General features: G+C 48.6%; 1 protein-coding gene across 2 annotated transcripts in view; it reads right to left on the bottom strand.

Annotated features, from left to right (window-relative positions):
* MOCS3 (molybdenum cofactor synthesis 3) overlaps window positions 1-20,950 on the bottom strand; it is an 84,572-nt gene extending 63,622 nt beyond the window's left edge. The window contains exons 1-5 of one of the 2 annotated variants that reach the window (XM_085890301.1): window positions 20,713-20,855; window positions 12,428-12,575; window positions 9,938-10,094; window positions 9,682-9,774; window positions 315-435 (exon numbers count right to left, since the gene is read on the bottom strand). In XM_085890301.1, coding sequence (XP_085746427.1) covers window positions 315-435; window positions 9,682-9,774; window positions 9,938-10,094; window positions 12,428-12,433 — 377 coding nt within the window. In that variant the 5' untranslated portion in view covers window positions 12,434-12,575; window positions 20,713-20,855. Of the gene's footprint in view, window positions 1-314; window positions 436-9,681; window positions 9,775-9,937; window positions 10,095-12,427; window positions 12,576-20,712 lie in introns of both variants that reach the window. The other variant, XM_085890300.1, reaches the window with a different exon arrangement.
* Window positions 20,951-26,540: the final 5,590 nt, after the last annotated feature.

Raw genomic sequence — 26,540 nt, 5'->3', positions numbered from 1 at the left:
GTCATCCCCAATCCTCTCCCACAATATTCATTACCCCCATTAACCTTTCCCAACCCAACAATATTACTTGCTCGTTTCAGTGTTTCCTCACCACCTTCCTTCCACTTATCCTCTTTGTTCATTCCTTTGATGTTTGCCCAACTGTCAGATCTGCCTTGCTCTTACATGAGCCATGCTCTGATAAAGAAAAAAAAAGAAAGATTTTTTTTGGACAGCTGTTCTTCAATGCTCGATATGCTTTCAACATTTTCCTTCATACACAGATTAATGACAGCAAGCAAAAGGCAGCGACAGCAAAAGAAGCGAGACCTTACTGTTCCACGGTATGTGCAGCTGATCGTGCTTTACTCCATCCCAAGCGCCGTTCAGAATGAAGCACCTGCCGGTGCAGGTTGTCTACTTCGACCACATCATGGTCCACTAGGCCCAACCTCCCTGTCAACAGCATACATTCCAATGCAAATTAAGAATGCCAAAGGTGCTTTTGTGCCTCCTCAAATATGAATGTCACTTTTCAACAAAATTCTGTTGACATCCAAAGATGACTTCCTGTTGTTAGTATTGCTTGATTTGATAAAATCCATCTTAATGAGACAACAATTGCTAATCATACTAAAATATGCTATTTGGTGTTTGTCTGTCTGCATGAAACATTGGGTCGTTACTTATCCAATCTCAACAAACTTGCCGGGCGTCTCGGGGTCACACGACGGAGGTTGTAGCGACTTAACTTGCCTCCTTCCCCAATAGTCCAGGAGCACGAACTTCAATCAATGCCCGCTACATCTAAGTTTTGATTTGACAGAGTGCTCGGATAGTCCTCTTAGAACAACCCCAGGTGGTATGTTAGCTCAAATTGTGGTCCAAAGTGGCTTCCTGATAAAAAACTGATAAGCTAGGTGTGTGGCAGGTTACCACTGAAAAACATAGGGTTGGGGGAAACATAACCACTGATAACTGTCATTTTTCAACCAATTTCAGTGTATTTTTTATCACAATGTGTTGGTCTTTTAATGCACAAAGATAGCGCAGACCATAAATGTAACATTGGCCCAGATATGGGGTCTCTTGGGGTTAAAAGATCATGTGACAGGAATGTTTCACCTAAATCATATTTATGATTTTCATTTAACAAATTTAAATGCAATATTATTGTGTAATATTATTGTGTTTAATTTGCTGTTTCATCTGTTTATAGAAGAAAATCATCCCCAGACTACAATCGAGAACTTACCTTCAAATGGAGATGGCCAGTCCAGACGAAGGAGAGACATGAGGTGTTCGTCTCCGACCTCCAAAGAGGAAGAAAAATATGAACTTTGATCGTTGTATTATCTGTCAGACAGATAATGGCAAGACTCTGTGAAGACCATGAGAGTCGTCACTTAAGACTCTTCTTTTTGGCATTGGAAATATGTGATGACGACATCTTTGATCGCTTAAAACCAGATATAGACCGTCGTGTTGACATCGCCATTCTTTGGCACTCCAAGTGTTACAAATCATGTACAAGGGCACAGAATTTGCACTCTGTTTAACAAAGAAAGCATGCTTCATCTCCATGGCCATCAGAAGCAGATGTCAGCAGCAATGCCGACTCCTTTTATTCTGCTGAGACATCAAGGGTGTGCCAGTCAAAAACAACTCCCATTGACTGGTCTAAGTGCGTCTTTTGTAAAAACAAAATGCACAAGAAGGTGAAGGAGATGGTGGCTGCCAGAACTTTTAAAGCTGCTGACGCCATCCTGAATGCTGCAGAAGAATTAGGTGACGACTGCATGTTACTCGTACTTCATGGCATCAACAATGATCTGGTAGCTGCAGAGGTCAAATAAAACAAAGTGTGCTATTCCTCGTACGTCAGCAAGACAAACCTGAAATTTACTGGATATCAGAATACTGCTGCGTGCAGATCACAAAAGGATAGTGATTCATTCCCCTGACACTGATGTGTCTGTGTTGTGTATTGCACACTTTGACAGTCTCGTTTCTCATGAACTGTGACTCTGCAATGGTGTTAAGTACAAACTGAGACACACACCTATACACAAGGTGGCTGCTGTGTTGGGTCCCCATTTGTGTGATGCTTTGCCCAGGTTCTATGCACCGACTGTGATTCGACCAGGTCAATGTCTGGGATTGGCAAGAACAAAGCTTTTGACACAATACGTGGAAGCAAACAGCATCAGAATAGTGTGTCTAAGTTGGGCAAAAATACTACACTTGGTCAAGACACCATTTTGGGATGTGAAGCTTTTCTGTGCAATCTGTACACAAAGAACGAAAAGGCTGGTGCCAAAGCAGACGATGTTTGGCACTGGTTATTCTGTGAGAAGGGGCAGAATAACGAGGGGCTACTACCAGCATCTGACAGCCTTCTCCAGCATATAAAGCGAGCTAATTTTCAATCGTTCATTTGGAGGAAAGCACTGAACGCCCTGCAACGTGTGCCTGCACCTGAGGAACATGGATGGAGAATCTCAGATGGTTTTCTGCAGCCTGCATTGATGACGAAGGACCCAGCACCCCGAAGTCTGGTCGAACTTCCAATTTGTCACTGTAAGAAGTCGTCCCGTCATAGAAGAGATTGTTCTTGCAGGAACAATGACCTCGTATGCACAGAAGCAGGTGCCTGCATGGGAAATTAATACTGCCAAAACCCAAGTACCAGTCTCCGTAATTCTGAGAATGGGTTTGGTGATTCCGACAGTGAGGAAGATAGTTAAGGACATATGTGAATGGAATTGATCGGGCAAGTACCTGCACTTGAAACACAAGATTGTTTAAACGATCATGCAGAATCAAATGTATTGACTTGAACACTAAACATGCGGGTGTTGGCTTATGTCAGAATATACTCGGGCATGATGCAACACAGCCTGTTCTATTCTTTGTGCCAACAAATTACCTGGATGGCTGACCAGTAGATGCTCTTATACATGACATGTAGTGTTTTCTAGTCAGACACTGATGCCACAGCTGAGATTTTTCACAGAATGAGTAATTTTTCACTGTGCTCTGTATGTCACTCATTGGCTTGTTTGAAGTGCTCAAAATAAATCTTCCTCAATCTTACCATTCGTCATAATCAAGTTCGTACTGTAGTACGTTATCAGTTTTTCAAATCACCGACAAAAGTATGTAAAATTGTAGTCATGTGACCTTTTGATCTTGAGTGACCTCATAGCAGGGTCAACGTTATATTTCTGTCATGAACTATTCTTATGCATTAAAAGGCAAATCCAACGCTACCTAAATCACCACAATCGGTTGAAGAAGAGCAAATACGTAAACAATTATGTGTTTTCAGAGTTAACCTGTAATACTGTTGTGGTGCCGGGTTCCGTGGTGAGGACGACCACTAGACGGAGCAGTTGGGCCGTCTCCCACCGAATTGAAAGGGCGTCACGCTGGATAACTCTGGAGTCGACGGGTCGCTTTAAGGACCGTGGTCGCCAATATTTCGACAGCGTGAGGTAGGGTCCACTTGTCTATTCCAATTTACCTAAGTACTCACGCCATCTAACCACTGGGGAAGCCAACTCTCGGCCGGCTTTGTCAGAACCAAGTCGCTGTTACCGACTCGGATCCGGCGTAACCACGCGGAAATTACCAAAGCCGTGCTGGCCCAAATGACAACTTATGGCACAATCGGCCTTCCGAATTCTCAAGCCCGAACCATGCGAGGCTAACGAAAGAAAACACGGACAACGAACTGGAACATTTAACAGGGGTTTATTTACAATAATCGGAAAGGCAGACACAGAGCAGACTTAATGACGAACATGCAGGAAAATGTACAATGAGCAATCAACACTTATACAATTTCTACTGATAGGACGGCACCACCACAGACACACACATACACACACACACACACACACACACACACACACACACACACACACACACACACACACACACACACACACACACACACACACACACACACACACACACACACACACACACACACACACACACACCAAACGGAAATGGACCCGGATTATCTTTATTTCGACCCTCGCAGCCAATGGCATAGACAGGCAGGAGGTCAGAGTTTGGTCGGTACCTGGCCGCCTCATGCGTTTTGGCCCGCGACTGCAGGTGTGAAACTCGGGGTCGTCTGCGAGCCCAGACACGGTATAGCGGGGTCCAGGTGGGGGTCAGGGTCGCTACTCAGAGAGGGCCAGCGGAGATTCCCAGCTCGGACTCCGGGTTATTGCTCAACAAAATGAGAGATGGAAGTCGACGGCTGTGGAATAGTCAGAGGACCAGCTTGAGACACGGCAACGACGACCACCAACGACGCACACCAGGGGCAATGGCGACCCCTTTCTTCTCCGACAATTCCGACCCAACTCCAGCGAACACTAAGGGGTGCCCGGTGATTCTTATCCCTCCCACGGGCGGGGTGGGGTGATCAGTCCTCTGAGGTAATCTTTGCCATGATTGGATAAGGTTTTGTGGGGTGATATCTGTCCCCCTCTGATTGGACAGGGGAAAACCCTGCCTTTCTGGGGCGGAGTCGGAGCTCTGAGGTAATCTTTGCCCTGATTGGACAGGGTTTTGTGGGCTGATGTGCTGGCTATCTGTGATTGGACAGGGAGGAACCCCCTCCCTTCCTGGGCGGAGTCAGTGTTCTGAGGTGAGGAAACCTCTGCCCACGTCCGTGGTCGAACGCACGTTGACAATGGCGTCGATGGGGTGAATAAATGAAGGATTGATTTGTTGGCGTTGGGTATTGCAAAAATCTAACTAGAAAGAAACTTTGCGGTGCACACATGTAATTCCCTTTAGACATAGGGAGGAATCTTACTATACACATACTTAGTGAAATAACTAAGCTAAGGGAATGCTGTCTGCTTGTGTGCAAATGGCTTCCAGATTCAAAACACTACCACTTAAAACTTCGATTTATTATGTGCCAACGTGTGAAGCACGGTTCGCTCTTGCTTCCAATGTGTAAGCACACCACATTAGTCGAACATATTGTTGTGGACCGGGTGTCGGTGGCGAGAACGACCGCTAGTGGGGGGGGGGGGTTACGCCGTCTCCCACCAGACTCCCCAGAATTGTAGGCCGTTGCTCCGGATAATTCCGTGAGCTGGCGGGTCACTGAACCGACTGTGGACGCCAATATCTCAACCGCGTTGCATAGGGTCTATTCGTCTATTACCAATTTACCTAATTAACTACGCGATTTCGACTACCGGGGAAACCACGCCTTCGGCATGTCTTGCTCGAACCGGGTCACTCTACCGACTGCGGCAGAGTTCCAACCACCGACTACCAACTCCGGTTCGGGTGCAGCCGAGCGGAAACTGCCAAAGCCGTGCCGGCTTGAAGGAACGGATTATCGGGGATGAAACCCCGCTTATACTCAGACCCGGACCATGCTGGACCAATGTAAGAAGGGACAGAAACGGACTGGGAACATTTCTACAAATGTTTATTTTCAATAAAAAGACACAGGCAAGACAACGCGAATATTCAAGGAATATTTACAAGGATTCAAGCACTTACACAGTTCTACTTACAAGACGGGCCCACACGCAGACACACACACACACAAAAAGAAAAGAAACCCAGACTTCTTTATTGGACCCTCCAGCCGATGAGAGAGAGACGAGCTGGGGGTCAGAGTCCGGATGGGTACCTGGCCGTTGGAGAAAGGGGGTACTCCGTGCTGCGGCACATGCCAATGGGCGTCGGCTTGGTCCCAGTTGCACGTGGGGGACTCGTGGTTCGTGGCGGAGCTCGGCTGGTGAATAGTCGGGGTCCACGGAGGGAGGTCGGGGTCGCTCTGCCCTTCCTTGTGGAGGCCCAGCAGAGACGCGTTCGCCACCTCGATGACCCTCTGCTCAACCCTCGTGACAGCAAAAACCAACTAAGAACTCGTAACAGCCCCTCGTAACCACTGCTCGTAACCACTCAGGAACTCCAGCGCAACCCTCAAAAAAACACGACACCCTCGCAACCCCAACCGTCATTTTTATAGATCCCCTCGATCGGGGAGGGGCCTTGGTGAAGCCGACGTCACTGTTCGCCCCGATTGAATGGGGCTCCCATGGGTCCGCCCTCTCTGGGCGGGATTTCAGCCAGGCCGGAAAAAACCTGTTCACTCTACTGCAGACTCGCTAAAAAGGACCCACCGCCAGATTGAATTGGGACGCTGGAGGAAGCGGCAAGGAACGGCTGCAAGACCCTGCCTTGGCAAGTCAGAGTGTTTGTAGACAGCGGGTGGGTAGTGGGTAGTGATGGGGAATGGAATGGTTGTTGGTTATTCATTGGAGGGTTCGTTGGATGTAAAGATTTAATAACCCAACTAAAAAGAAGTTGCAACGCACGTTTTTGATTCCCCAATTAGACAAAGGGAAGGGAATCTGACTTTTGGGACCTGCATGTTGAATGCAAATGGTTTCCAGATCCATAACAATATGAAGCTCAATTCATGTTTGTGTGTGTGTGTGTGTGTGTGTGTGTGTGTGTGTGTGTGTGTGTGTGTGTGTGTGTGTGTGTGTGTGTATGTTTATATATATATATATATATATATATATATATATATATATATATATATATATATATATATATATATATATATATATATATATATATATATATATTTTGTTACGGTTGTGGGGGTAGGAGGGGGAATTTAATAGGAAAGTTAGGATTGAATAGAGTTGTTTGGTCCGTGGACGTGGAGGAGACATCTCAATGTAATTAAGTCGGGAGACTGTGAACTGAAGTATTATGTGTCAACACATTGGGGGGGGGGGGTGTTTATTAGATATGGATTAAGAATAAGTTCCCCAGTATATCATTGCCCCCTGTAACCTATTCCTACATTTTTGCACTTACAAGCGAGCCAAACGTGCCGAGCAGGCAGAAGCCCCGCCTCAAAGGGTGAGGGCGGGCGAAGTCATGCCCCCGAGGCAGATGATTGATGGGTGTGATGTCAGAAGCGAGGCAGGCGTGCCGAACAGACAGAGGCACCACCTTCCCAGGTTTCGTGCGAGCAAGCCACACCCGGGAGATGGAACGGTTGTTCAGTGACATCAGACAGAGTTGAGAGTTCGGAGGCGGAGTGAGAGGCGCACGTGGTCAAGGGAGGACGTACCTCGGAGATGGCCTGTAAGAACAGGGCTTTTTGGCTGGCTTTACTTCGACGCACGAGGAAGACGGTACGATTGTCGCATTCGTGCTGAGGTGATTTGGCTCGAGTGGTGAAGCAAGACGCTGGCCGTTGGCTCTTGGTTGGGTAGTGAGAGACGGACACCGAGCCTCGTGTATGTCCCCCGAAGAGGATGGCGCCATTCTGAGAGCGGCGGGTCGGTGAGGAAAATCGAGGTATAAAGAGGCCACGCAGGGTCCCTTGAGCAGTGGGGTTGAATCCCACTCGCGAATTGCCTGACGAATGTTCCTACTGTGAGAGAGCGGAATGGTGACATTTTTCACGTGTCCACACATGCAAAACTAAGTTCCTCAATTCCAAGTTCCACAAAGACCATCTCTGCACCAAGCTCAGTGCCAGAATAAAGGAAGGATTTCGACCATCCGGTCAAAATTCTCACCACGGCGGCCGGCCGTGGCGGTTTGCTTCACTTCCCTCACGGCAGGCCGCGAGGGAAGTGAAGCGCCGTGCCAGGCCGCGAGGGAAGCGAAGGGCCATGCCAGGCCACGAGGGAAGCGAAGGGCCGTGCCAGGCCGCGAGGGAAGCGAAGGGCCATGCCAGGCCACGAGGGAAGCGAAGGGCCATGCCAGGCCGCGAGGGAAGCGAAGGGCCATGCCAGGCCACGAGGGAAGCGAAGGGCCGTGCAAGGCCGCGAGGGAAGCGAAGGGCCGTGCCAGGCCGCGAGGGAAGCGAAGGGCCGTGCCAGGCCGCGAGGGAAGCGAAGGGCCGTGCCAGGCCGCGAGGGAAGCGATGGGCCGTACCAGGCCGCGAGGGAAGCGAAGGGCCGTGCCAGGCCGCGAGGGAAGCGAAGGGCCGTGCCAGGCCGCGAGGGAAGCGAAGGGCCGTGCCAGGCCGCGAGGGAAGCGAAGGGCCGTGCCAGGCCGCGAGGGAAGCGAAGGGCCGTGCCAGGCCGCAAGGGAAGCGAATGGCCGTGCCAGGCCGCGAGGGAAGCGAAGGGCCGTGCCAGGCCGCGAGGGAAGCGAAGGGCCATGCCAGGCCACGAGGGAAGCGAAGGGCCGTGCAAGGCCGCGAGGGAAGCGAAGGGCCGTGCCAGGCCGCGAGGGAAGCGAAGGGCCGTGCCAGGCCGCAAGGGAAGCGAAGGGCCGTGCCAGGCCGCGAGGGAAGCGAAGCGCCGTGCCAGGCCGCGAGGGAAGCGAAGCGCCGTGCCAGGCCGCGAGGGAAGCAAAGCGCCATGCCAGGCTGTGAGGGAAGCGAAGCACCATGTCAGGAGGCCGTGCGGGACGTGAAGTGCCATGGCAGACAGTGAGGGACGTGAAGTGTCATAGCATACCTCGCGGGACGTGAAGCACCGCACCTGGCACGCAGGATGGGAAGCGACAAGGCAAGCCGTGTGGGACATGACGTGCCACAGCAAGACTCCGCTGAATGGCTCTGACCAATATCATCGCTATATTTACCTCCACCACCAAAGGTGAAGGAGGTTATGTTTTCACCCCTCTATGTCTGTTTGTGTGCAGGATATCTCAAAAGGTTGTGGATGGATTCGGATGAAATTTTGTGAACAGGTTCGGTGTGTGACAAGGACAAACTGATTCGATTTTAGTGAAGATCCAGATCCGGATTCAACTACTAGAATTTTTTAAGTGATTCTTCACCATTGAGAGATCGGGCCAAAAATGATAAAAGCACAATATCTCAAAAAGTTGTGGAACGGATTCGGATGAAACTTGCTGGACATGTTGTGTGTGTTACAAGGAAGAAGTCATTCAATTTTCGTGAAGATCTGAATCCAGATCCGATAATTATTTTAATTTTTTTAATGATTCTTCACCATTGAGAGAAAGGGCCAAAAAGGATATATAGCATGATATTTCATAAATGTATTGGGCCCGATATGTTCTCGTGGATCAGGCATTGCCTGGCGTAGGGTATGCGCTCTACCGAGTGCCCTTCTAATTACTTATTCTTTCGTGGCCAAGTTATCCGAGTCATTTGCATCGCATGGCTCAAACTTCAAGGGCAAGGCTCAAACTTCAAAACTTCATCCTCACACTTGTGGCCGAAACACCTGAATCGTTTCCATTTTCTTGTTCATTCTAAGACCATTCTCACTTTTTTTTTAAAACTGACCTTGGATTATTCACTCTCAACACGAGTTATTCTGCTGGTCAGTGTCAATTCTAGCTTCCCTTCTTCCACCATTCTGACGCTGTTGCCTTCAACCTGTGATGTCACAGCTCATTGCAAGCAACTATAAATTCAGCTCGAAAATCCCAATTTCAATTCCTTTGTAATCGAGTTTAAAATAAAATTCGTCAATAATGTGTGTCACTATTAAAGGAAACATCACTATAAATTCAAATATACATTAAGTATTATATTCCAACCCTGAGAAGTGACCACCACCTTCGATTCACAAGCGCCTTTACGTGTTGGGCAGCATTTCAAGCAGGAAAGTGGGGTGATTCAGGGGGGTGAGCTTGAGGTGGCAGAGGTAGCGTGAGACGACTCACAAGAAACATTCATTACTGTGTTGGACTTACCAATCCCAGCGGCCGCAACATACTGTGCAAGTGGAGAACCAAGGCCCCCACAGCCAACTACCAGCACAGCTGTGTTGGCCAATCGAAGCTGTCCTATGTGAGAAACAAACAGATAAAAACATGATTGCTTACAAGGTGGTCATGAGCCCTTCCATGCTTTGAAATAACTTATCCTTCATTTTTTTTGTTTTGAAATACAACAGCCAAAAACCAGAAATAAAATTAAAGGGTTCGACGAGATGTGGCGAAAGTTTACCTTGCACTCCAAATTCAGGCAGCACTAACTGACGACTGTAGCGGCCAATCTGATCTCGACTCAATGTCGTCCTTCTCGGAAGAGCCAACACCTTCTCTCTCTGTTCACATACTGGCACACCCTCGTCCAGCAGCTGATCACAAGAACCTCTTCCTTTCTTCCAAACAAAATAAAAGATAAATGTACTTAATGTTGATTTAAAAGCACACATGATTTATTGATACAAAGCAATCCTCAACAAAATCACATTTCCACTTGAGTGTCCTGTTGAGCAGTGACTGTCCAGGTAGGGGAGGGTATTACAAGTCTCCACCATTTACAGCACAGTATTCCTGTCCCCACATTTTCCAGTGAAGTGAGGTGTTTTGAATTTTAAGCAGTAGCTATGTTTTTGCTTCATGCACATACTTCGTGGGTTTTTGGGGGTTTTTTTGCCTCCACACCTTCCAAATAAAGGTATGCATCAAAAGAACGTGTTGCATGCTTAGAACAAGATCGCTGATTTGGTGGATACTCTGTGAGTGTACAAATAATGGAGCAAGTGTACGTCATTATTGTATGGATATCCGCTCTTCACCCATTCGTTGGACAGCTGACCTGACGTCACCCACAATTGTGATCTGAAACACCAAACATAAAGTACCCAAAGCACCCAAAAGACCCCACCTGAAAACCCATAACACCCAAATGACTCCAAGGACCCAAATGACCAGGTCAGGTCAGGAATGGGAGTATGCGCCGGAGCAGCACGTCGCTGCATCCACTTTCCGCCGGTACTCCAAGGGCCTCCCTCTGGCCATCCCCCAGGAAGATGCCTGGCCCATCCCCATCTCCATGAGATACTGATTAACCTGCTGCAACCACGAGGCACCCCTCCTCACTCTACCGCCCTTCTCTCTCCCCCACCCTTCCCTCTCCATATATATATATATATATATATATATATATATATATATATATATATATATATATATATATATATATATATATATCTCTATATCTCTATATCTCTATATCTCTATATCTCTATATCTCTATCTCCTCCCTTCCCCCTAATATTCCCATCAGCGAAGTAACAGGTTGTATTTGTTGGTCTGTACAAATAAAAGGCAATGTGTGTGCGTGTCGCCTCCATAACTCCAAAACCATAAAACCCAGCAGCCTGAAACTTTGCATGGATACCAAGAAAACTCCGAGGAAGTGCAGGAGTGAAAATTGGGTGTTTGGGTTAATTAAAACACCCATTTTGAAGATTATAATTAACGGCGTTATTTAATTATATCCTTCATCAGGCGATCCTTGGCCACCTTGCTGCCTGGGGTATTGTGGCGTTTCTTGGGTAGCCTCGCTGGGGTCTGAAGCCGCCATGTTTTTTGGCCTGCTCAACCATACCCTGACTTGGAACAGGCGGCAACTTGGAACAACCTGTTCATCATAGCTATGAATCGCTGGGCACATTGCAATGATTATAAACGCCCAGAGACGTCGGCGTTCGTAGCTTAATTTCATTTCGGCACATGCAATCGCCACGAGTATGTTTTAAACTAAGAATAATTACATAAGTTAAGCTCCAGAATCAAACTTACAAGCAGTTCTGACTCCTTCAAAAGTGTTCATTTGTCCAATTCGGACATATGACATTTCGGGCGTCTCTGGGAGGTGTATATGATTAATATGACGGTTCGGTGATTGCTAATCGCGTTCCAATCGACCGTTTCGTTGCAGTGCTTCTTTGAACGTTGAAGCCACTTGGTGAGTGCTCTCCAAGCTGATTGTTTGTTCGTTTTGGGAAAAGTACCCATGGGATGCTTTCAATCTTACATCGATTGGATGTCCGTTTCCGCTTGTGTTGGGCCCCGCGGTGCCGTGCAGTGCCTCGGGTGGTGTCTCGTCCACTGAAAATGTGCAATTTTATTTTTACAGGACATCACTTTGTTTGATACATATTTTTCAAACCAACAAGGTCCATCCAACAAGGTGTTTGTCATGTTTGTTCTAGCTGTGGAGGCAGAGAGTATAGATCGACATTTTGTGTTCTGTGGTTTGATACATTTTTGAATTGAATTTCACTAATTACCCACTTTAAATCCTCTTTCAAAGAACGCTGTTTCAAGGTAAATCTTTGTTTGTCATTGTTATTTACTTGATGTGTGTGTACATTTACATGTGTGTGTATGTATATAAACTATATTACTCCAATGACACTTGGCACCATTGTGTGTGTTATTGGTTCTTGGTCGTTGGTTGTTATCTCCATATCGGGGTTCCAGAAAGTGGAACGGAGCCTTCCCAGGTCTCAAAGTGTGTGTGTGTGTGTGTGTGTGTGTGTGTGTGTGTGTGTGTGTGTGTGTGTGTGTGTGTGTGTGTGTGTGTGTGTGTGTGTGTGTGTGTGTGTGTGTGTGTGTGTGTGTGTGTTTTCGATTGGTATCTGCCTATGCGGGTTTCAGAATGTGGAATGGAGTTCTCCCAGGGTGGGCTCACAGTATCCACCTTCATTTCAGGAAGACGTCATGATTCACAGACCAAGCTGTGAAGTTTTCTGTTCTCAAAGTTTTGCGCCGAGAGCTCTATTCAGGATCGTCGCTGAGCCCCGGACGGCTTCCAACTGTAGTTCACTTGTAACTAGCATACCCGCACTCTGCGCGACATGTTGGGGTGGGTGTGTTTGAGAAAGGAACTGATGCAGAGTATCAGTAGTAATTTTACTTTAATGCAGTAAGTGGAATACAATGTTCAAAGTACTTCTTGATACACAATGTTTTGGGTTATAGCATTGTCATTGTGGAACCCTTGTTTTGTAGTTGGTATAATTGCACTGTAATGTCCGAGAACCGACGTGATCGTGAGAAGGCAACATATAGCTGACCGTGGCTGAACACCGGCTGTGGAAGATATAACCCAACTTTAACAAAGGTTTGGCCTTGCGCTTTGTTGATAGTCATGCAGTAGCTGACTCTTCCTGGAAACTGTGTTCTTTCAAGAATGAATGGCAAATTCACATCTGATGGGGCACGCTGCCACCTCCACCGATACTTCAGACACAACAACAACCAAAGGACACAAAGCCAAATGCAGTAACCGTTTTTGGCACGATTTCACTGTTTCAGAACCATTTTATTTACTTTTTTTGTACCATGCACCTCATATGGTCTTTGAGATAATGTAAGCCGAATATCACGTTACTCGAGCGCAGAACAAAGTCGAAGATAGCGCGACACGAAACCACAAACTCGGAAATAATATATAACATAATATTCCCAGGGATGGTTTTTAATATCTCTGTGAGATTATTCGTCATCATTCCTGTAGATCCAGCTATCACTGGTACAACTTTGGCATACTTCAGCTTCCAGGATCGTTTCACTTCATTCTTGAGATCTTGGTATTTGGTCATTTTCTTGATTTCTGCATCGTTTACTGCTATTAACACCTCATTTAGCTCAGTGTACCTCAGTGTAATATCTGGGCGCAAGGCTTTGTTTTCGATGTTCACGCTCGATGGGATCATTAGTTTGTACTTGTGGGGTTGGTACTTCCATGTTTTGAGTGATTACTTTTGATTCATGTTCCCACAAATTTTCGAGAACTGGGATGTCAAGGTTTTTGCAAATGTGCCAGTGGATTACATTATAAACTCTGTTGTGTCGTTGTGTGTACAGCTGTTCTGAGATGTTTGTTTTTGTGTGAATGTTCGGTCATTAAACATAACATGTCATTGTCTTTACTAACCCAACCTCCACCCCTCACCTCTCTCTCTCGTGTTTTTTTTTTTCTCCTCCTCCGCCCCCCCCCCCCCCCACACACACACACACTCTGTCTGTCTGTCCCCTTCCACACTCTCCTTCAACACATCCAATATATATCTATCTATCTCTCTCTCTCTCTCTCTCTCTCTCTCTCTCTCTCTCTCTCTCTCTCTCTCTCTCTCTCTCTCTCTCTCTCTCTCTCTCTCTCTCTCTCTCTCTCTCTCTCTCTCTCTCTCTCTCTCTCTCTCTCTCTCTCTCTCTCTCTCTCTCTCTCTCTCTCTCTCTCTCTCTCTCTCTCTCTCTCTCTCTCTCTCTCTCTCGTAACATTTTGTGAGGCTTTTCTCTGCCCACCTTCACCCCTCTTCATAGTCTTCACCGATTCCTTCATTCCCTTCCCACTCTTTCTCCACCCCCCCCACCCCTACACACACACACACACACACACACACACACACACTTCGGTTGCCAGGACAGAATGACGAAGTGGCATCGATACTGGTAACACGGAGTTAACGTCGTTTCCACGGGTACAGTACTGTTTGAAATAAATAATAAATAGAGTGCGGATTTGGTGTGTTGCTAAGCAAAGGTTCGTGTGGGCACTTTCTATATAAATTATACTATGGTCCATTACTATATAAACTATACTATGGTCCATTACTATATAAACTATACTATGGTCCATTACTATATAAACTATACTATGGTCCATTACTATATAAACTATACTATGGTCCATTACTATATAAACTATACCATGGTCCATTACTATATAAACTATACCATGGTCCATTACTATATAAACTATACTATGGTCCATTACTATATAAACTATACCATGGTCCATTACTATATAAACTATACCATGGTCCATTACTATATAAACTATACTATGGTCCATTACTATATAAACTATACTATGGTCCATTACTATATAAACTATACCATGGTCCATTACTATATAAACTATACCATGGTCCATTACTATATAAACTATACCATGGTCCAATACTATATAAACTATACCATGGTCCATTACTATATAAACTATACTATGGTCCATTACTATATAAACTATACTATGGTCAATTACTATATAAACTATACTATGGTCCATTACTATATAAATTATACTATGGTCCATTATTATATAAACTATACTATGGTCAACTATTATATAAACTATACTATGGTCCATTACTATATAAACTATACTATGGTCCATTACTATATAAACTATACTATGGTCCATTACTATATAAACTATACTATGGTCCATTACTATATAAACTATACTATGGTCCATTACTATATAAACTATACTATGGTCCATTACTATATAAACTATACTATGGTCCGTTACTATATAAACTATACTATGGTCCATTACTATATCAACTATACCATGGTCCATTACTATATCAACTATACCATGGTCCATTACTATATCAACTATACCATGGTCCATTACTATATCAACTATACCATGGTCCATTACTATATAAACTATACCATGGTCCATTACTATATAAACTATACCATGGTCCATTACTATATAAACTATACCATGGTCCATTACTATATAAACTATACTATGGTCCATTACTATATAAACTATACGATGGTCCATTACTATATAAACTATACTATGGTCCATTACTATATAAACTATACTATGGTCCATTACTATATAAACTATACCATGGTCCATTACTATATAAACTATACCATGGTCCATTACTATATAAACTATACTGTGGTGAATTGAAGGACGTGACGCGTGATCACATGTCGCGCGGCTCGTTGCCCGGGATAGATAAAGCCAAGATTCCGCGCGGTCGGGGGGATTGTCCCTGGGGCATTGTCATTTACGGCGGCAGTCCACTTGGTGCTTGTTGAATGGTGGGAATTGAGAGTATACCGGACTCCGTGCTTATGCTGATTTATTTTGCGGTGATCTACTGCACATGTATACATTGCTACATTTGTACTCCTTGCTGCACCTGTATCCCCTAATGTGCCCGTAGAAGCGGCTTCAATCAAGTGGAATAAAGCCTACACTCTGAAGGTTCTTCTCTCGCTTTCATTACAATTTATTCCACTTGATTCCCTCGGCTCTTTCAACCAACGATGGACAAGATCTACAAACCAGAGAGGTTCGACGCAGACCCAAACGCGACTGACTCGGAAATGAAATGGTCGCATTGGTTCCGTTCCTTCTCACACTATCTGACCATCATCGAAGAGGGAGCCGACAAATTGGCCGCCCTTGTGAATCATGTCTCGCCCAGCGTATTCAGGCTCTTCTCGGAGTGTGACACCTACGATGCAGCGATCGACGTGCTGCAGGCGCTCTACGTGAAGCGCAAGAACGAGGTGTACATACGACATCTTCTCAACACATGCAAGCAAGCAGCCAGGGAGACAATCAATCAGTTCCTGCAAGCTCTGAGGCAGTTGGGAAAAGACTGCAGTTTCTGGGCCGTAACCGCCGAGGAACACCGAGATGAAGCGACGAGAGAGGCGTTCATCCAAGGGCTCATGTCAGCCCCCATACGGCAACGCTTACTGGAGAAAGCGCAACCCACTCTTGAAAAGGTAGCCGACCAGGCTCGAGCAATGGATACGGCACAGCAGCAATCTGAGTCATATGGGACACTGATGCTGCTAATGAACGCCGCTACGGTGGAAACTCAAGGAACCCCTCAGGGCACCCCTGACACTGAGGATGGAGAAAAACCCGAGGAATCGGATACCCAGACCTCGTCAAACTCCTCAGCAACTACTTTGGTTGGTAAATGCTTATTTTGTGGGTATAAAAGACACCTCCGCAACAAATGCCCCGCCAGGGATGCCACATGCATGAATTGTGACAAGAAAGGGCATTATGCCAGGGTATGCAAATCTACTCTAAGGAGAAATAAACCCACTTCTGCGGCCCTTTACTCACAAAAGAAACTAACTGCAGCCTGACCGGGGAATCTATCCAAGGTTATCATCAACGTGCGAATTAACGGGCATATGGCTGAGGCTCTGATTGATACCGGTAGCTCTGAGAGTTTCGTCAACAGCTCACTAGCGAAGGGCAGGAAATGGAAGATCCACCCGACAGACAATACGGTATGCATGGCCGCCACATCACTACAGTCCCGCGTACGAGGGTACTGCAATGTTGAATTGGACATAAAAGGGTACACGCATCTGGATGCAAGGGTACTGGTGCTTCGTGATTTATGCGCAGACGTAATTCTGGGTCATAATGTCCTCAAGCAGCACACGAGCGTCGAAATACCCTTTGGAGGAAGCAAACCTCGTCTAATTCTAAATGCTCTGACCACCGCAGAGGTATCGTCCCCCCTGCTGTTTGCTAACTTGTCGCCGGACTGTAAACCGATAGCGATCAAATCGTGACGATATACCACTGCTGATATGAACTTCATCACTTCTGAGACCAAGCGATTACTGGAAGAAGGAATTATAGAACCCAGAGATTCGCCATGGCGCGCGCAGGTGTTGGTGACCACCAACCAGAACCATAAGAAACGAATGGTTGTCGATTACTCTCAAACGGTCAATCGCTTCACCCAACTCGATGCCTACACTTTGCCACGCATAGACGAGATGGTCGAACGCGTGGCCAATTATAAAATATTCAGCACCATCGATTTGCGAAGCGCCTATCATCAAATTCCCATCCGAGAGGAAGACAAACCTTACACCGCGTTCCAGGCAGGTAGACGCCTCTACCAATTCAGGAGGATTCCGTTCGGTGTCACGAATGGAGTCGCTTGCTTCCAACGAGTTATGGACGACATCATCTCGGATGAAAACCTCAAAGACACTTTTGTTTACGTGGACAATGTCACAGTGTGCGGTAAGGATCAGGGGGAACATGATATGAATCTGGACAGATTCTTGAGCATTGCTAGAAAATATAATCTGACCCTCAACTACGAGAAATGCGTATTCTCGGCAAGGTCAATTGACCTTCTCGGCTACACAATAGCCGACGGCACGATTAAGCCCGATCCTGAACGATTGCGCCCACTTCGTGAGCTACCCCCACCTCATGACCTGCAGACATTGCGTCGAGTGATTGGAATGTTCGCTTACTACGCGAGATGGATCTCCCAATACTCCGAGAAAATACATCCCCTAGTGCATTGCAAAAACTTCCCACCAGATGCCGCTGTTGTAAAAGCTTTCCACAGCCTCAAAGATGATATCGGTAATTCCGTGGTATTATTGATAGACAGCTCGGTGCCCTTCGTGGTGGAAACGGATGCTTCCGATCATGCGATAGCTGCGACGCTCAATCAGTCCGGACGACCCGTCACGTTCTTCTCGAGAACTCTCTCTGGAAGCGAGCAGAGACACTCAGCAATAGAGAAGGAAGCGTACGCTATCGTCGAAGCCCTACGTAAATGGAGACATTATTTACTGGGAAACCACTTCACGCTCGTCACGGACCAGCGATCCGTTGCATTCATGTTTGATGGGAAAAATAACAGGAAAATTAAGAATGAAAAAATTATGAGATGGCGGATAGACCTAGCTTGCTATAGTTACGACATTGTTTATCGGCCCGGGAGGGAAAACCCTGCTGCAGATACTTTCTCTCGGGTCTACTGTTCGGCGACAATCAGTCGGGCTTTGCAAGACCTACATGTGTCTCTTTGCCACCCAGGGGTAACCAGAATGGCACATTTCGTGCGCAGACAAAACCTTCCCTATTCTATCGAAGACATTAAACAAATGAATGCTTCATGCCCTGTTTGTGTTGAACTTAAACCCAGATTCTATGGCGCGGCTTCTGGCAGATTGATCAAGGCCACTTCTCCCTTCGAGAGACTAAATATCGACTTCAAAGGGCCCCTGCCGACCGAGACAGACAACAGATACATATTTACTGTTGTTGATGAATACTCAAGGTTCCCTTTCGCATTTCCGTGCTCGGATATGACCTCGGGCACTGTCGTGAAATGTCTGTCTGACCTCTTCGCTATGTTTGGGAAACCTTCGTACATACATTCAGACAGAGGGCCGTGTTTCATGTCGGCCGGGCTAAAACAGTTCCTATTAGAGCACGGCATAGCAACTAGTTGAGCGACGGGTTACAACCCACAGGGTAATGGGCAGGTGGAACGATATCATGGAACCATTTGGAAAGCCGTAACTCTGGCGCTGAAATCGAGAGGACTGGGCCCCGAGCAGTGGCAGGTTACCCTTCTCGACGCTCTGAATTCCATACGCTCTTTGCTCTGTACGTCCACCAATGCAACTCCTCACGAACGAATGTTTACTCATCAGCGACGTTATGTTGACGGCCAAACGGTGCCCAACTGGCTAACCTATCCCGGAACAGTGTTCATGAAACGCCCGGTACGACAAAGCAAGTATGAACCCATGGTGGAGGAGGTCGAACTCATCGATACTAATCCAGAGTATGCTCATGTCAGACTTCCGGATGGCAGGGAGACCACTGTGTCGGTTCACCATTTGGCTCCCTCAGGTACTCCTCCCGCAGGTACACCACCATCTGACACTCCTCCCTCTGACTTCCCCTCCCCAGGTGTTCCCCCCCCAGGAACTCCACCCGTGAATAGTGGCGATGGAGCTGCCGCGTTCCACCCGAGAGCGATCGAGGAGTCATCCCCGGCGCGAGTCGAGGCTCACCAAGAGGATCGGAAGCCTCCCTCAAGTGAAACCGCCATTTACTCCTGGAGAGGTCGACGGATAAAACCCCCTCGCCGACTCGATCTGTAAAGGGGATTATCAGCATCCTCGATGCTCATGCTCCTATATGCTCATTATATCATATATCGATGCTCATTACCATGCTCCTACAACTCAAAATAATCCTCACTGCTTGGCATGTATGCTTCTGTAGTTTAAATAGTTTGCGCTGCTTGAAATGTATACTCGTATAGCGTTGAAGTAATCATGGTGCGTTAGTTGGGCCTCTAGTTATATTTTAAAGACGGGGAGAATGAGATGAATTGAAGGACGTGACGCGTGATCACATGTCGCGCGGCTCATGCCCGGGATAGATAAAACCGAGATTCCGCGCGGTCGGGGGGATTGTCCCTGGGGCAGTCATTTACGGCGGCGGTCCACTTGGTGCTCGTTGAATGGTGGGAATTGAGAGTATACCGGACTCCGTGCTTATGCTGATTTATTTTGCGGTGATCTACTGCACATGTATACATTGCTACATTTGTACTCCTTGCTGCACCTGTATCCCCTGATGTGCTCGTAGAAGCGGCTTCAATCAAGTGGAATAAAGCCTACACTCTGAAGGTTCTTCTCTCGCTTTCATTACATATACTATGGTCCATTATTATATAAACTATACTATGGTCCATTACTATATAAACTATACTATGGTCCATTATTATATAAACTATACTATGGTCCATTATTATATAAACTATACTATGGTCCATTACTATATAAACTATACTATGGTCCATTACTATATAAACTATACTATGGTCCATTACCATATAAACTATACTATGGTCCATTACCATATAAACTATACTATGGTCCATTACTATATAAACTATACTATGGTCCATTATTATATAAACTATACTATGGTCCATTACTATATAAACTATACTATGGTCCATTACTATATCAACTATACTATGGTCCATTATTATATAAACTAAACTATGGTCCATTACTATATAAACTATACTATGGTCCATTATTATATAAACTATACTATGGTCCATTACCAAATAAACTATACTATGGTCCATTATTATATAAACTATACTGTGGTCCACTCAATACTCCACAAACAACGGGCCTTTTACCTTCGTCATCCAACTACAATCAAGTGATTTATCAACGTCACGGACAATGGTCCACACACAAACACCATTTACAGAGAGCACACCATTCACCGAGTCGTGTACCGAACGGTAACTCGAGGATTCCAAGGTAACCCTCACAAGGAAGTTTATAACCGGTTAAGCAATGTTCGTTAGTAATCGGTTAACAATCGAAAACAAATACCAGATTGTTTATCTGTGACTTCAGCTTCGCTATTTCTCTTTCTCTCTCAACCAACGCGGCTTGAAGACCCTGGAGATCCTCGGGAACAGCGGCCATCGCTCTTCGTTCTGCGACTGTAACGGCGTTTCACGTGGTTGTTGTGGTTGTTGTTGTGGTTGTTGTTGTTGTGGTTGTTGTTGTTGTTGTTGTTGTTGTTGTTGTTGTTGTTTTGTTCGTTTTCATGACAACGAATACATTTAAGTTACTCGTGGACCCGTTGGTCCGATGGACCAAATTTTAATTGGTCTTCACAGCCTTGTTGTCGACCCGCCTGCTGTGCGGATTCAGCGTTCTCTTGCCTTTCACTCAGACCAGACGTGCGTGGGACAGTGCGGGGATTATATGTTCATTATTATTGTTACCATATGATACTGCAATTATTATTGTTATTTCCACGTGATAATATTATTACTGATATAAACAGAGCACCTGACCGACGGGCGATCTTGTTCCAAGCATGTAACACGTTCTTCTGATGCATACCTTTATTTGGGCGGTGTATAAGCAACAAACAGCTCTGCGTAGGCAAACAAAATAAATAATTAATCCGGGTTACGTCCATGAAGCAAAAACACACGAACTGCTTATAATTCAAAACACCTCACGACGCTGGAAAACGTGGGACAAGAATACTGTAATGTAAATGGTGGAGACTCGTAATACCTTCCACCACGTGGAGGAGGCGCCACACGGTTCATGAACATTACACGAGGAAATACAGTACAACCCTTCACTTCACTGACAGGAGTAAGAAGGAGTGGGGGAGTAAGACGAGGGAGGGGAAGGAAGGAGGGAAGGAAAGGAGGGAGGGAGGGGAGAGAGAGGGGGAGAGGGAGGGGGAGAGAGAGGGGAGAGGGAGGGAAGGAAGGAGGGAAGGAAGGAGGGAAGGAAGGAGGGAAGGAAGGAGGGAGGGGAGAGGGAGGGAAGGAGGGAGAGGGAGAGGGAGGGAAGGAGGGAGGGGAGAGGGAGGGAAGGAGGGAGGGAGAGGGAGGGAAGGAGGGAGGGAAGGAGGGAGGGGGAGAGGGAGGGAAGGAGGGAGGGGGAGAGGGAGGGAAGGAGGGAGGGGGAGAGGGAGGGAAGGAGGGAGGGGAGAGGGAGGGAAGGAGGGAGGGAGAGGGAGGGAAGGAGGAGGGAGAGGAGGGAAGGAGGGGAGGGAGAGGGAGGGAAGGAGGGAGGGAGAGGGAGGGAAGGAGGGAGGGGGAGAGGGAGGGAAGGAGGGAGGGGGAGAGGGAGGGAAGGAGGGAGGGGGAGAGGGAGGGAAGGAGGGAGGGGAGAGAGGGAGGGAAGGAGGGAGGGGGAGAGGGAGGGAAGGAGGGAGGGGGAGAGGGAGGGAAGGAGGGAGGGAGGGAGAGGAGGGAAGGAGGGAGGGAAGGAGAGGGAGGGAAGGAGGGAGGGGGAGAGGGAGGGAAGGAGGGAGAGGGAGGGAAGGAGGGAGGGAGAGGGAGGGAAGGAGGGAGGAGAGGGAGGGAAGGAGGGAGGGAGAGGGAGGGAAGGAGGGAGAGGGAGAGAGAGGGAGGGAAGGAGGAGGGGGAGAGGGAGGGAAGGAGGGAGGGAGAGGGAGGGAAGGAGGGAGGGGGAGAGGGAAGGGAAGGAGGGAGGGGGAGAGGGAGGGAAGGAGGGAGGGGAGAGGGAGGGAAGGAGGGAGGGGAGAGGGAGGGAAGGAGGGAGGGGGGAGAGGGAGAGAGAGGGAAGGAGGGAGGGGGAGAGGGAGGGAAGGAGGGAGGGGGGGAGAGGGAGGGGAGAGGGAGGGGGAGAGGGAGGGAAGGGAGGAGAGGGAGGGAGAGGGAGGGAAGGAGGGAGGGGGAGAGGGAGGGAAGGAGGGAGGGGAGAGGGAGGGAAGGAGGGAGGGGGAGAGGAGGGAAGGAGGGAGGGGGAGAGGGAGGGAAGGAGGGAGGGGGAGAGGGAGGGAAGGAGGGAGGGGGAGAGGGAGGGAAGGAGGGAGGGGGAGAGGGAGGGAAGGAGGGAGGGAGAGAGGGAGGGAAGGAGGGAGGGGAGAGGGAGGGAAGGAGGGAGGGAGAGGGAGGGAAGGAGGGAGGGGGAGAGGGAGGGAAGGAGGGAGGGAGAGGAGAGGGAGGAGAAGGAGGGAGGGAGAGAGAGAGGGAGGGAAGGAGGGAGGGGGAGAGGGAGGGAAGGAGGGAGGGGGAGAGGGAGGGAAGGAGGGAGGGGAGAGGGAGGGAAGGAGGGAGGGGAGAGAGGGAGGGAAGGAGGGAGGGAGAGGGAGGGAAGGAGGGAGGGGGAGAGGGAGGGAAGGAGGGAGGGGGAGAGGGAGGGAAGGAGGGAGGGAAGGAGGGAGAGGGAAGGAAGGAGGGAGGGGAGAGGGAGGGAAGGAAGGAGGGAGGAGGGAGAGGGAAGGAAGGAAGGAGGGAGGGGGAGAGGGAGAGGGAGGGAAGGAAGGAGGGAGGGGAGAGGGAGGGAAGGAAGGAGGGAGGGAGAGGGAGGGAAGGAAGGAGGGAGGGGGAGAGGGAAGGAAGGAGGGAAGGGAGAGGGAGGGAAGGAAGGAGGGGGAGGGAGAGGGAGGGAAGGAAGGAGGGAGGGGAGAGGGAGGGAAGGAAGGAGGGAGGGGAGAGGGAAGGAAGGAAGGAGGGAGGAGGGAGAGGGAAGGAAGGAAGGAAGGAGGGAGGGGAGAGGGAAGGAAGGAAGGAGGGAGGGGAGAGGGAGGGAAGGAAGGAGGGAGGGGAGAGGGAGGGAAGGAAGGAAGGAGGGAGGGGAGAGGGAGGGAAGGAAGGAGGGAGGGGGAGAGGGAGGGAAGGAGGGAGGGGGAGAGGGAGGGAAGAAGGAAGGAGGGAGGGGGAGAGGGAGGGAAGGAAGGAGGGAGGGGAGAGGGAGGGAAGGAGGGAGGGAGGGAGGGAGGGAAGGAGGGAGGGGGAGAGGGAGGGAAGGAGGGAGGGGGAGAGGGAGGGAAGGAGGGAGGGGGAGAGAGGGGAAGGAGGGAGGGGAGAGGGAGGGGAAGGAGGGAGGCGGGGAAGGAGGGAGGCGGAGAAGGAGGGAGGGAGGGGGGAGAAGGAGGGAGGGGAGGGAGAAGGAGGGAGGGGGAGGGGTGGGAGGGAGAAGGAGGGAGGGGGAGGGAGAAGGAGGGAGGAGTAGGGAGAAGGAGGGAGGGGAGGGGAGAAGGAGGGAGGGGAGGGGAGAAGGAGGGAGGGGTATGGGGGAGAAGGAGGGAGGGGAGGGGGAGAAGAAGGAGGGAGGGGAGGGGGGGAGAAGGAGGGAGGGAGGGGAGAGAAGGAGGGAGGGGAGGGGGAGAAGGAGGGAGGGGGAGGGGGAGAAGGAGGGAAGGGAGGGAGGGGGAGAAGGAGGGAGGGGGAGGGGGAGAAGGAGGGAGGAGGGAGGGAGGGAGGGAGGGGAGGGAGAAAAAGGAGGGAGGGGGAGGGAGAAAAAGGAGGGAGGGAGAAAAAGGAGGGAGGGAGAAAAAGGCAGGAGAGAGAAAAAGGAGGGAGGGAGAAAAAGGAGGGAGGGAGAAAAAGGAGGGAGGGAGAAAAAGGAGGGAGGGGAGGAAGGGGGAGGAGGGAGGGGAAGGAGGGAGGGGAGGGAGGGAAGGAGGGAGGGGAGGGAGAGGGGGAGAGGGAGGGGTGGGAGGAGAAGGAGGGAGGGGAGGGGGAGAGGCGGGAGGGGAGGGGGAGAGGCGGGAGGGGAGGGAGAGAGAGGCGGGAGGGGAGGGAGAGAGGCGGGAGGGGAGGGAGAGAGGAGGGAGGGAAGGGAGAGAGTGGGGTGGGAGAGAGAAGGGAGGGGAGGGAGAGAGGAGAGGTGGGGGAAGGGAAGGCAGTGTGATGGGAGGGTCTGTCCAGACACAGCCACCATCCAGACACATATGGAGATAACCACAATCTGGACAGAACTACCGTCTGGAGTCGTGTGGAGATAACCAGCATCCAGGCACAACCACTGTCCATGTACATGAAGGGAAGGCAGTGTGAGGGAGGGTCCATCCTCACATAACCATCGTCCGGACATGTCTGGAGATAACTACCGTCTGCACGACAGACATACTAATGGGGGGGGGGGGTGGGGTGGGGAGAAAAGCAAGGTAGGGAGAGGGCAGCAAGGGTGGGTGGGGGAGTGAGGAGATAACCACGATCTGAATACGTGCGGAGATAACCACTATCCAAATACATGCGGACATAATCACTATCCGAACATGTGTGGACATACCACTATCCGAATACGTGCGGACATAACCACTATCCAAATACGTGCGGCCATAACCACTATCAGAATACATGCGGGCATAACCAATATCCAAAGACGTGCAGACATAACCACTATCCGAACACGTGCGGACATAACCACTATCCAAATACGTGCGGCCATAACCACTATCAGAATACATGCGGACATAACCAATATCCAAAGACGTGCAGACATAACCACTATCCGAACACGTGCGGACATAACCACTATCCGAATACGTGCGGACATAACCACTATCCAAATACGTGCGGCCATAACCACTATCAGAATACATGCGGACATAACCAATATCCAAAGACGTGCAGACATAACCACTATCCGAACACGTGCGGACATAACCACTATCCGAATACGTGCGGACATAACCACAATCTGAATACGTGCGGATATAACCACTATCCAAAGACGTGAGGACATAACCACTATCCCAATACGTGCGGAGATAACCACTATCCCAATACGTGCGGAGATAACCACTATCCAAATACGTGCTGAGATAACCCCTGTCCGAATACGTGCCGAGATAACCCCTGTCCGAATACGTGCGGAGATAACCACTATCCGAATAGGGGTGGAGATAACCACTATCCGAATACGTGTGGACATAACCACTATCCCAACATGTGTGGAGATAACCACGATGCGAATACGTGTGGACATAACCACTATCTGAATAGGTGTGGAGATAACCACTATCCGCATATCTGTGGAGTTACCCACTATCCGAATGCGTGTGGACATAACCACTATCTGAATAAGTGTGGACAGAACCACTATCCCAACATGTGTGGAGATAACCACTATCCGAATAAGTGTGGACATAATCACCATCCGAACATGTGTGGAGATAACCACTATCCGAATACGTGTCAACATAACCACCATCCGAATACGTGTCGACATAACCACCATCCGAATACGTGTGGACATAACCACTATGCAAATACGTGCGGAGATAACCACTATCCAAATACGTGTGGACATAACCACTATCCAAATACGTGCGGAGATAACCACTATCCAAATACGTGCGGAGATAACCACTATCCAAATACGTGCGGACATAACCACTATCTAAATACGTGCGGAGATAACCACTATCCGAATACGTGCCGAGATAACCCCTGTCCGAATACGTGCGGAGATAACCACTCTCCGAATAAGTGTGAACATAACCACTATCCGAATAAGTGTGGACATAACCACTATCTGAATACGTACCGAGATAACCCCTGTCCGAATATGTGCGGAGATAACCACTCTCCGAATACGTGCAGACATAACCACTAACCGAATACGTGCGGACATAACCACTATCCGAATACGTGTGGACATAACGACGATGCGAATACGTGTGGACATAACCACTATCCAAATACATGCGGACATAACCACTATCCGAATAAGTGTGGACATAACCACTATCTGAATACGTACCGAGATAACCCCTGTCCGAATATGTGCGGAGATAACCACTCTCCGAATATGTGTGGACATAACCACTATCCGAATATGTGCGGACATAACCACTATCCGAATACGTGCAGACATAACCACTATCCGAATACGTGCAGACATAACCACTATCCGAATACGTGCAGACA

This window comes from Eptatretus burgeri, chromosome 7 (genome assembly GCF_056783735.1).
Source record: "Eptatretus burgeri isolate ZD-2024b chromosome 7, Ebu_testis_v1, whole genome shotgun sequence".
In the NCBI taxonomy this organism is placed as follows: domain Eukaryota; kingdom Metazoa; phylum Chordata; class Myxini; order Myxiniformes; family Myxinidae; genus Eptatretus; species Eptatretus burgeri.
Note: the sequence above shows the minus strand (reverse complement) of the source record. Positions and strands in the feature narration are given on the sequence as shown.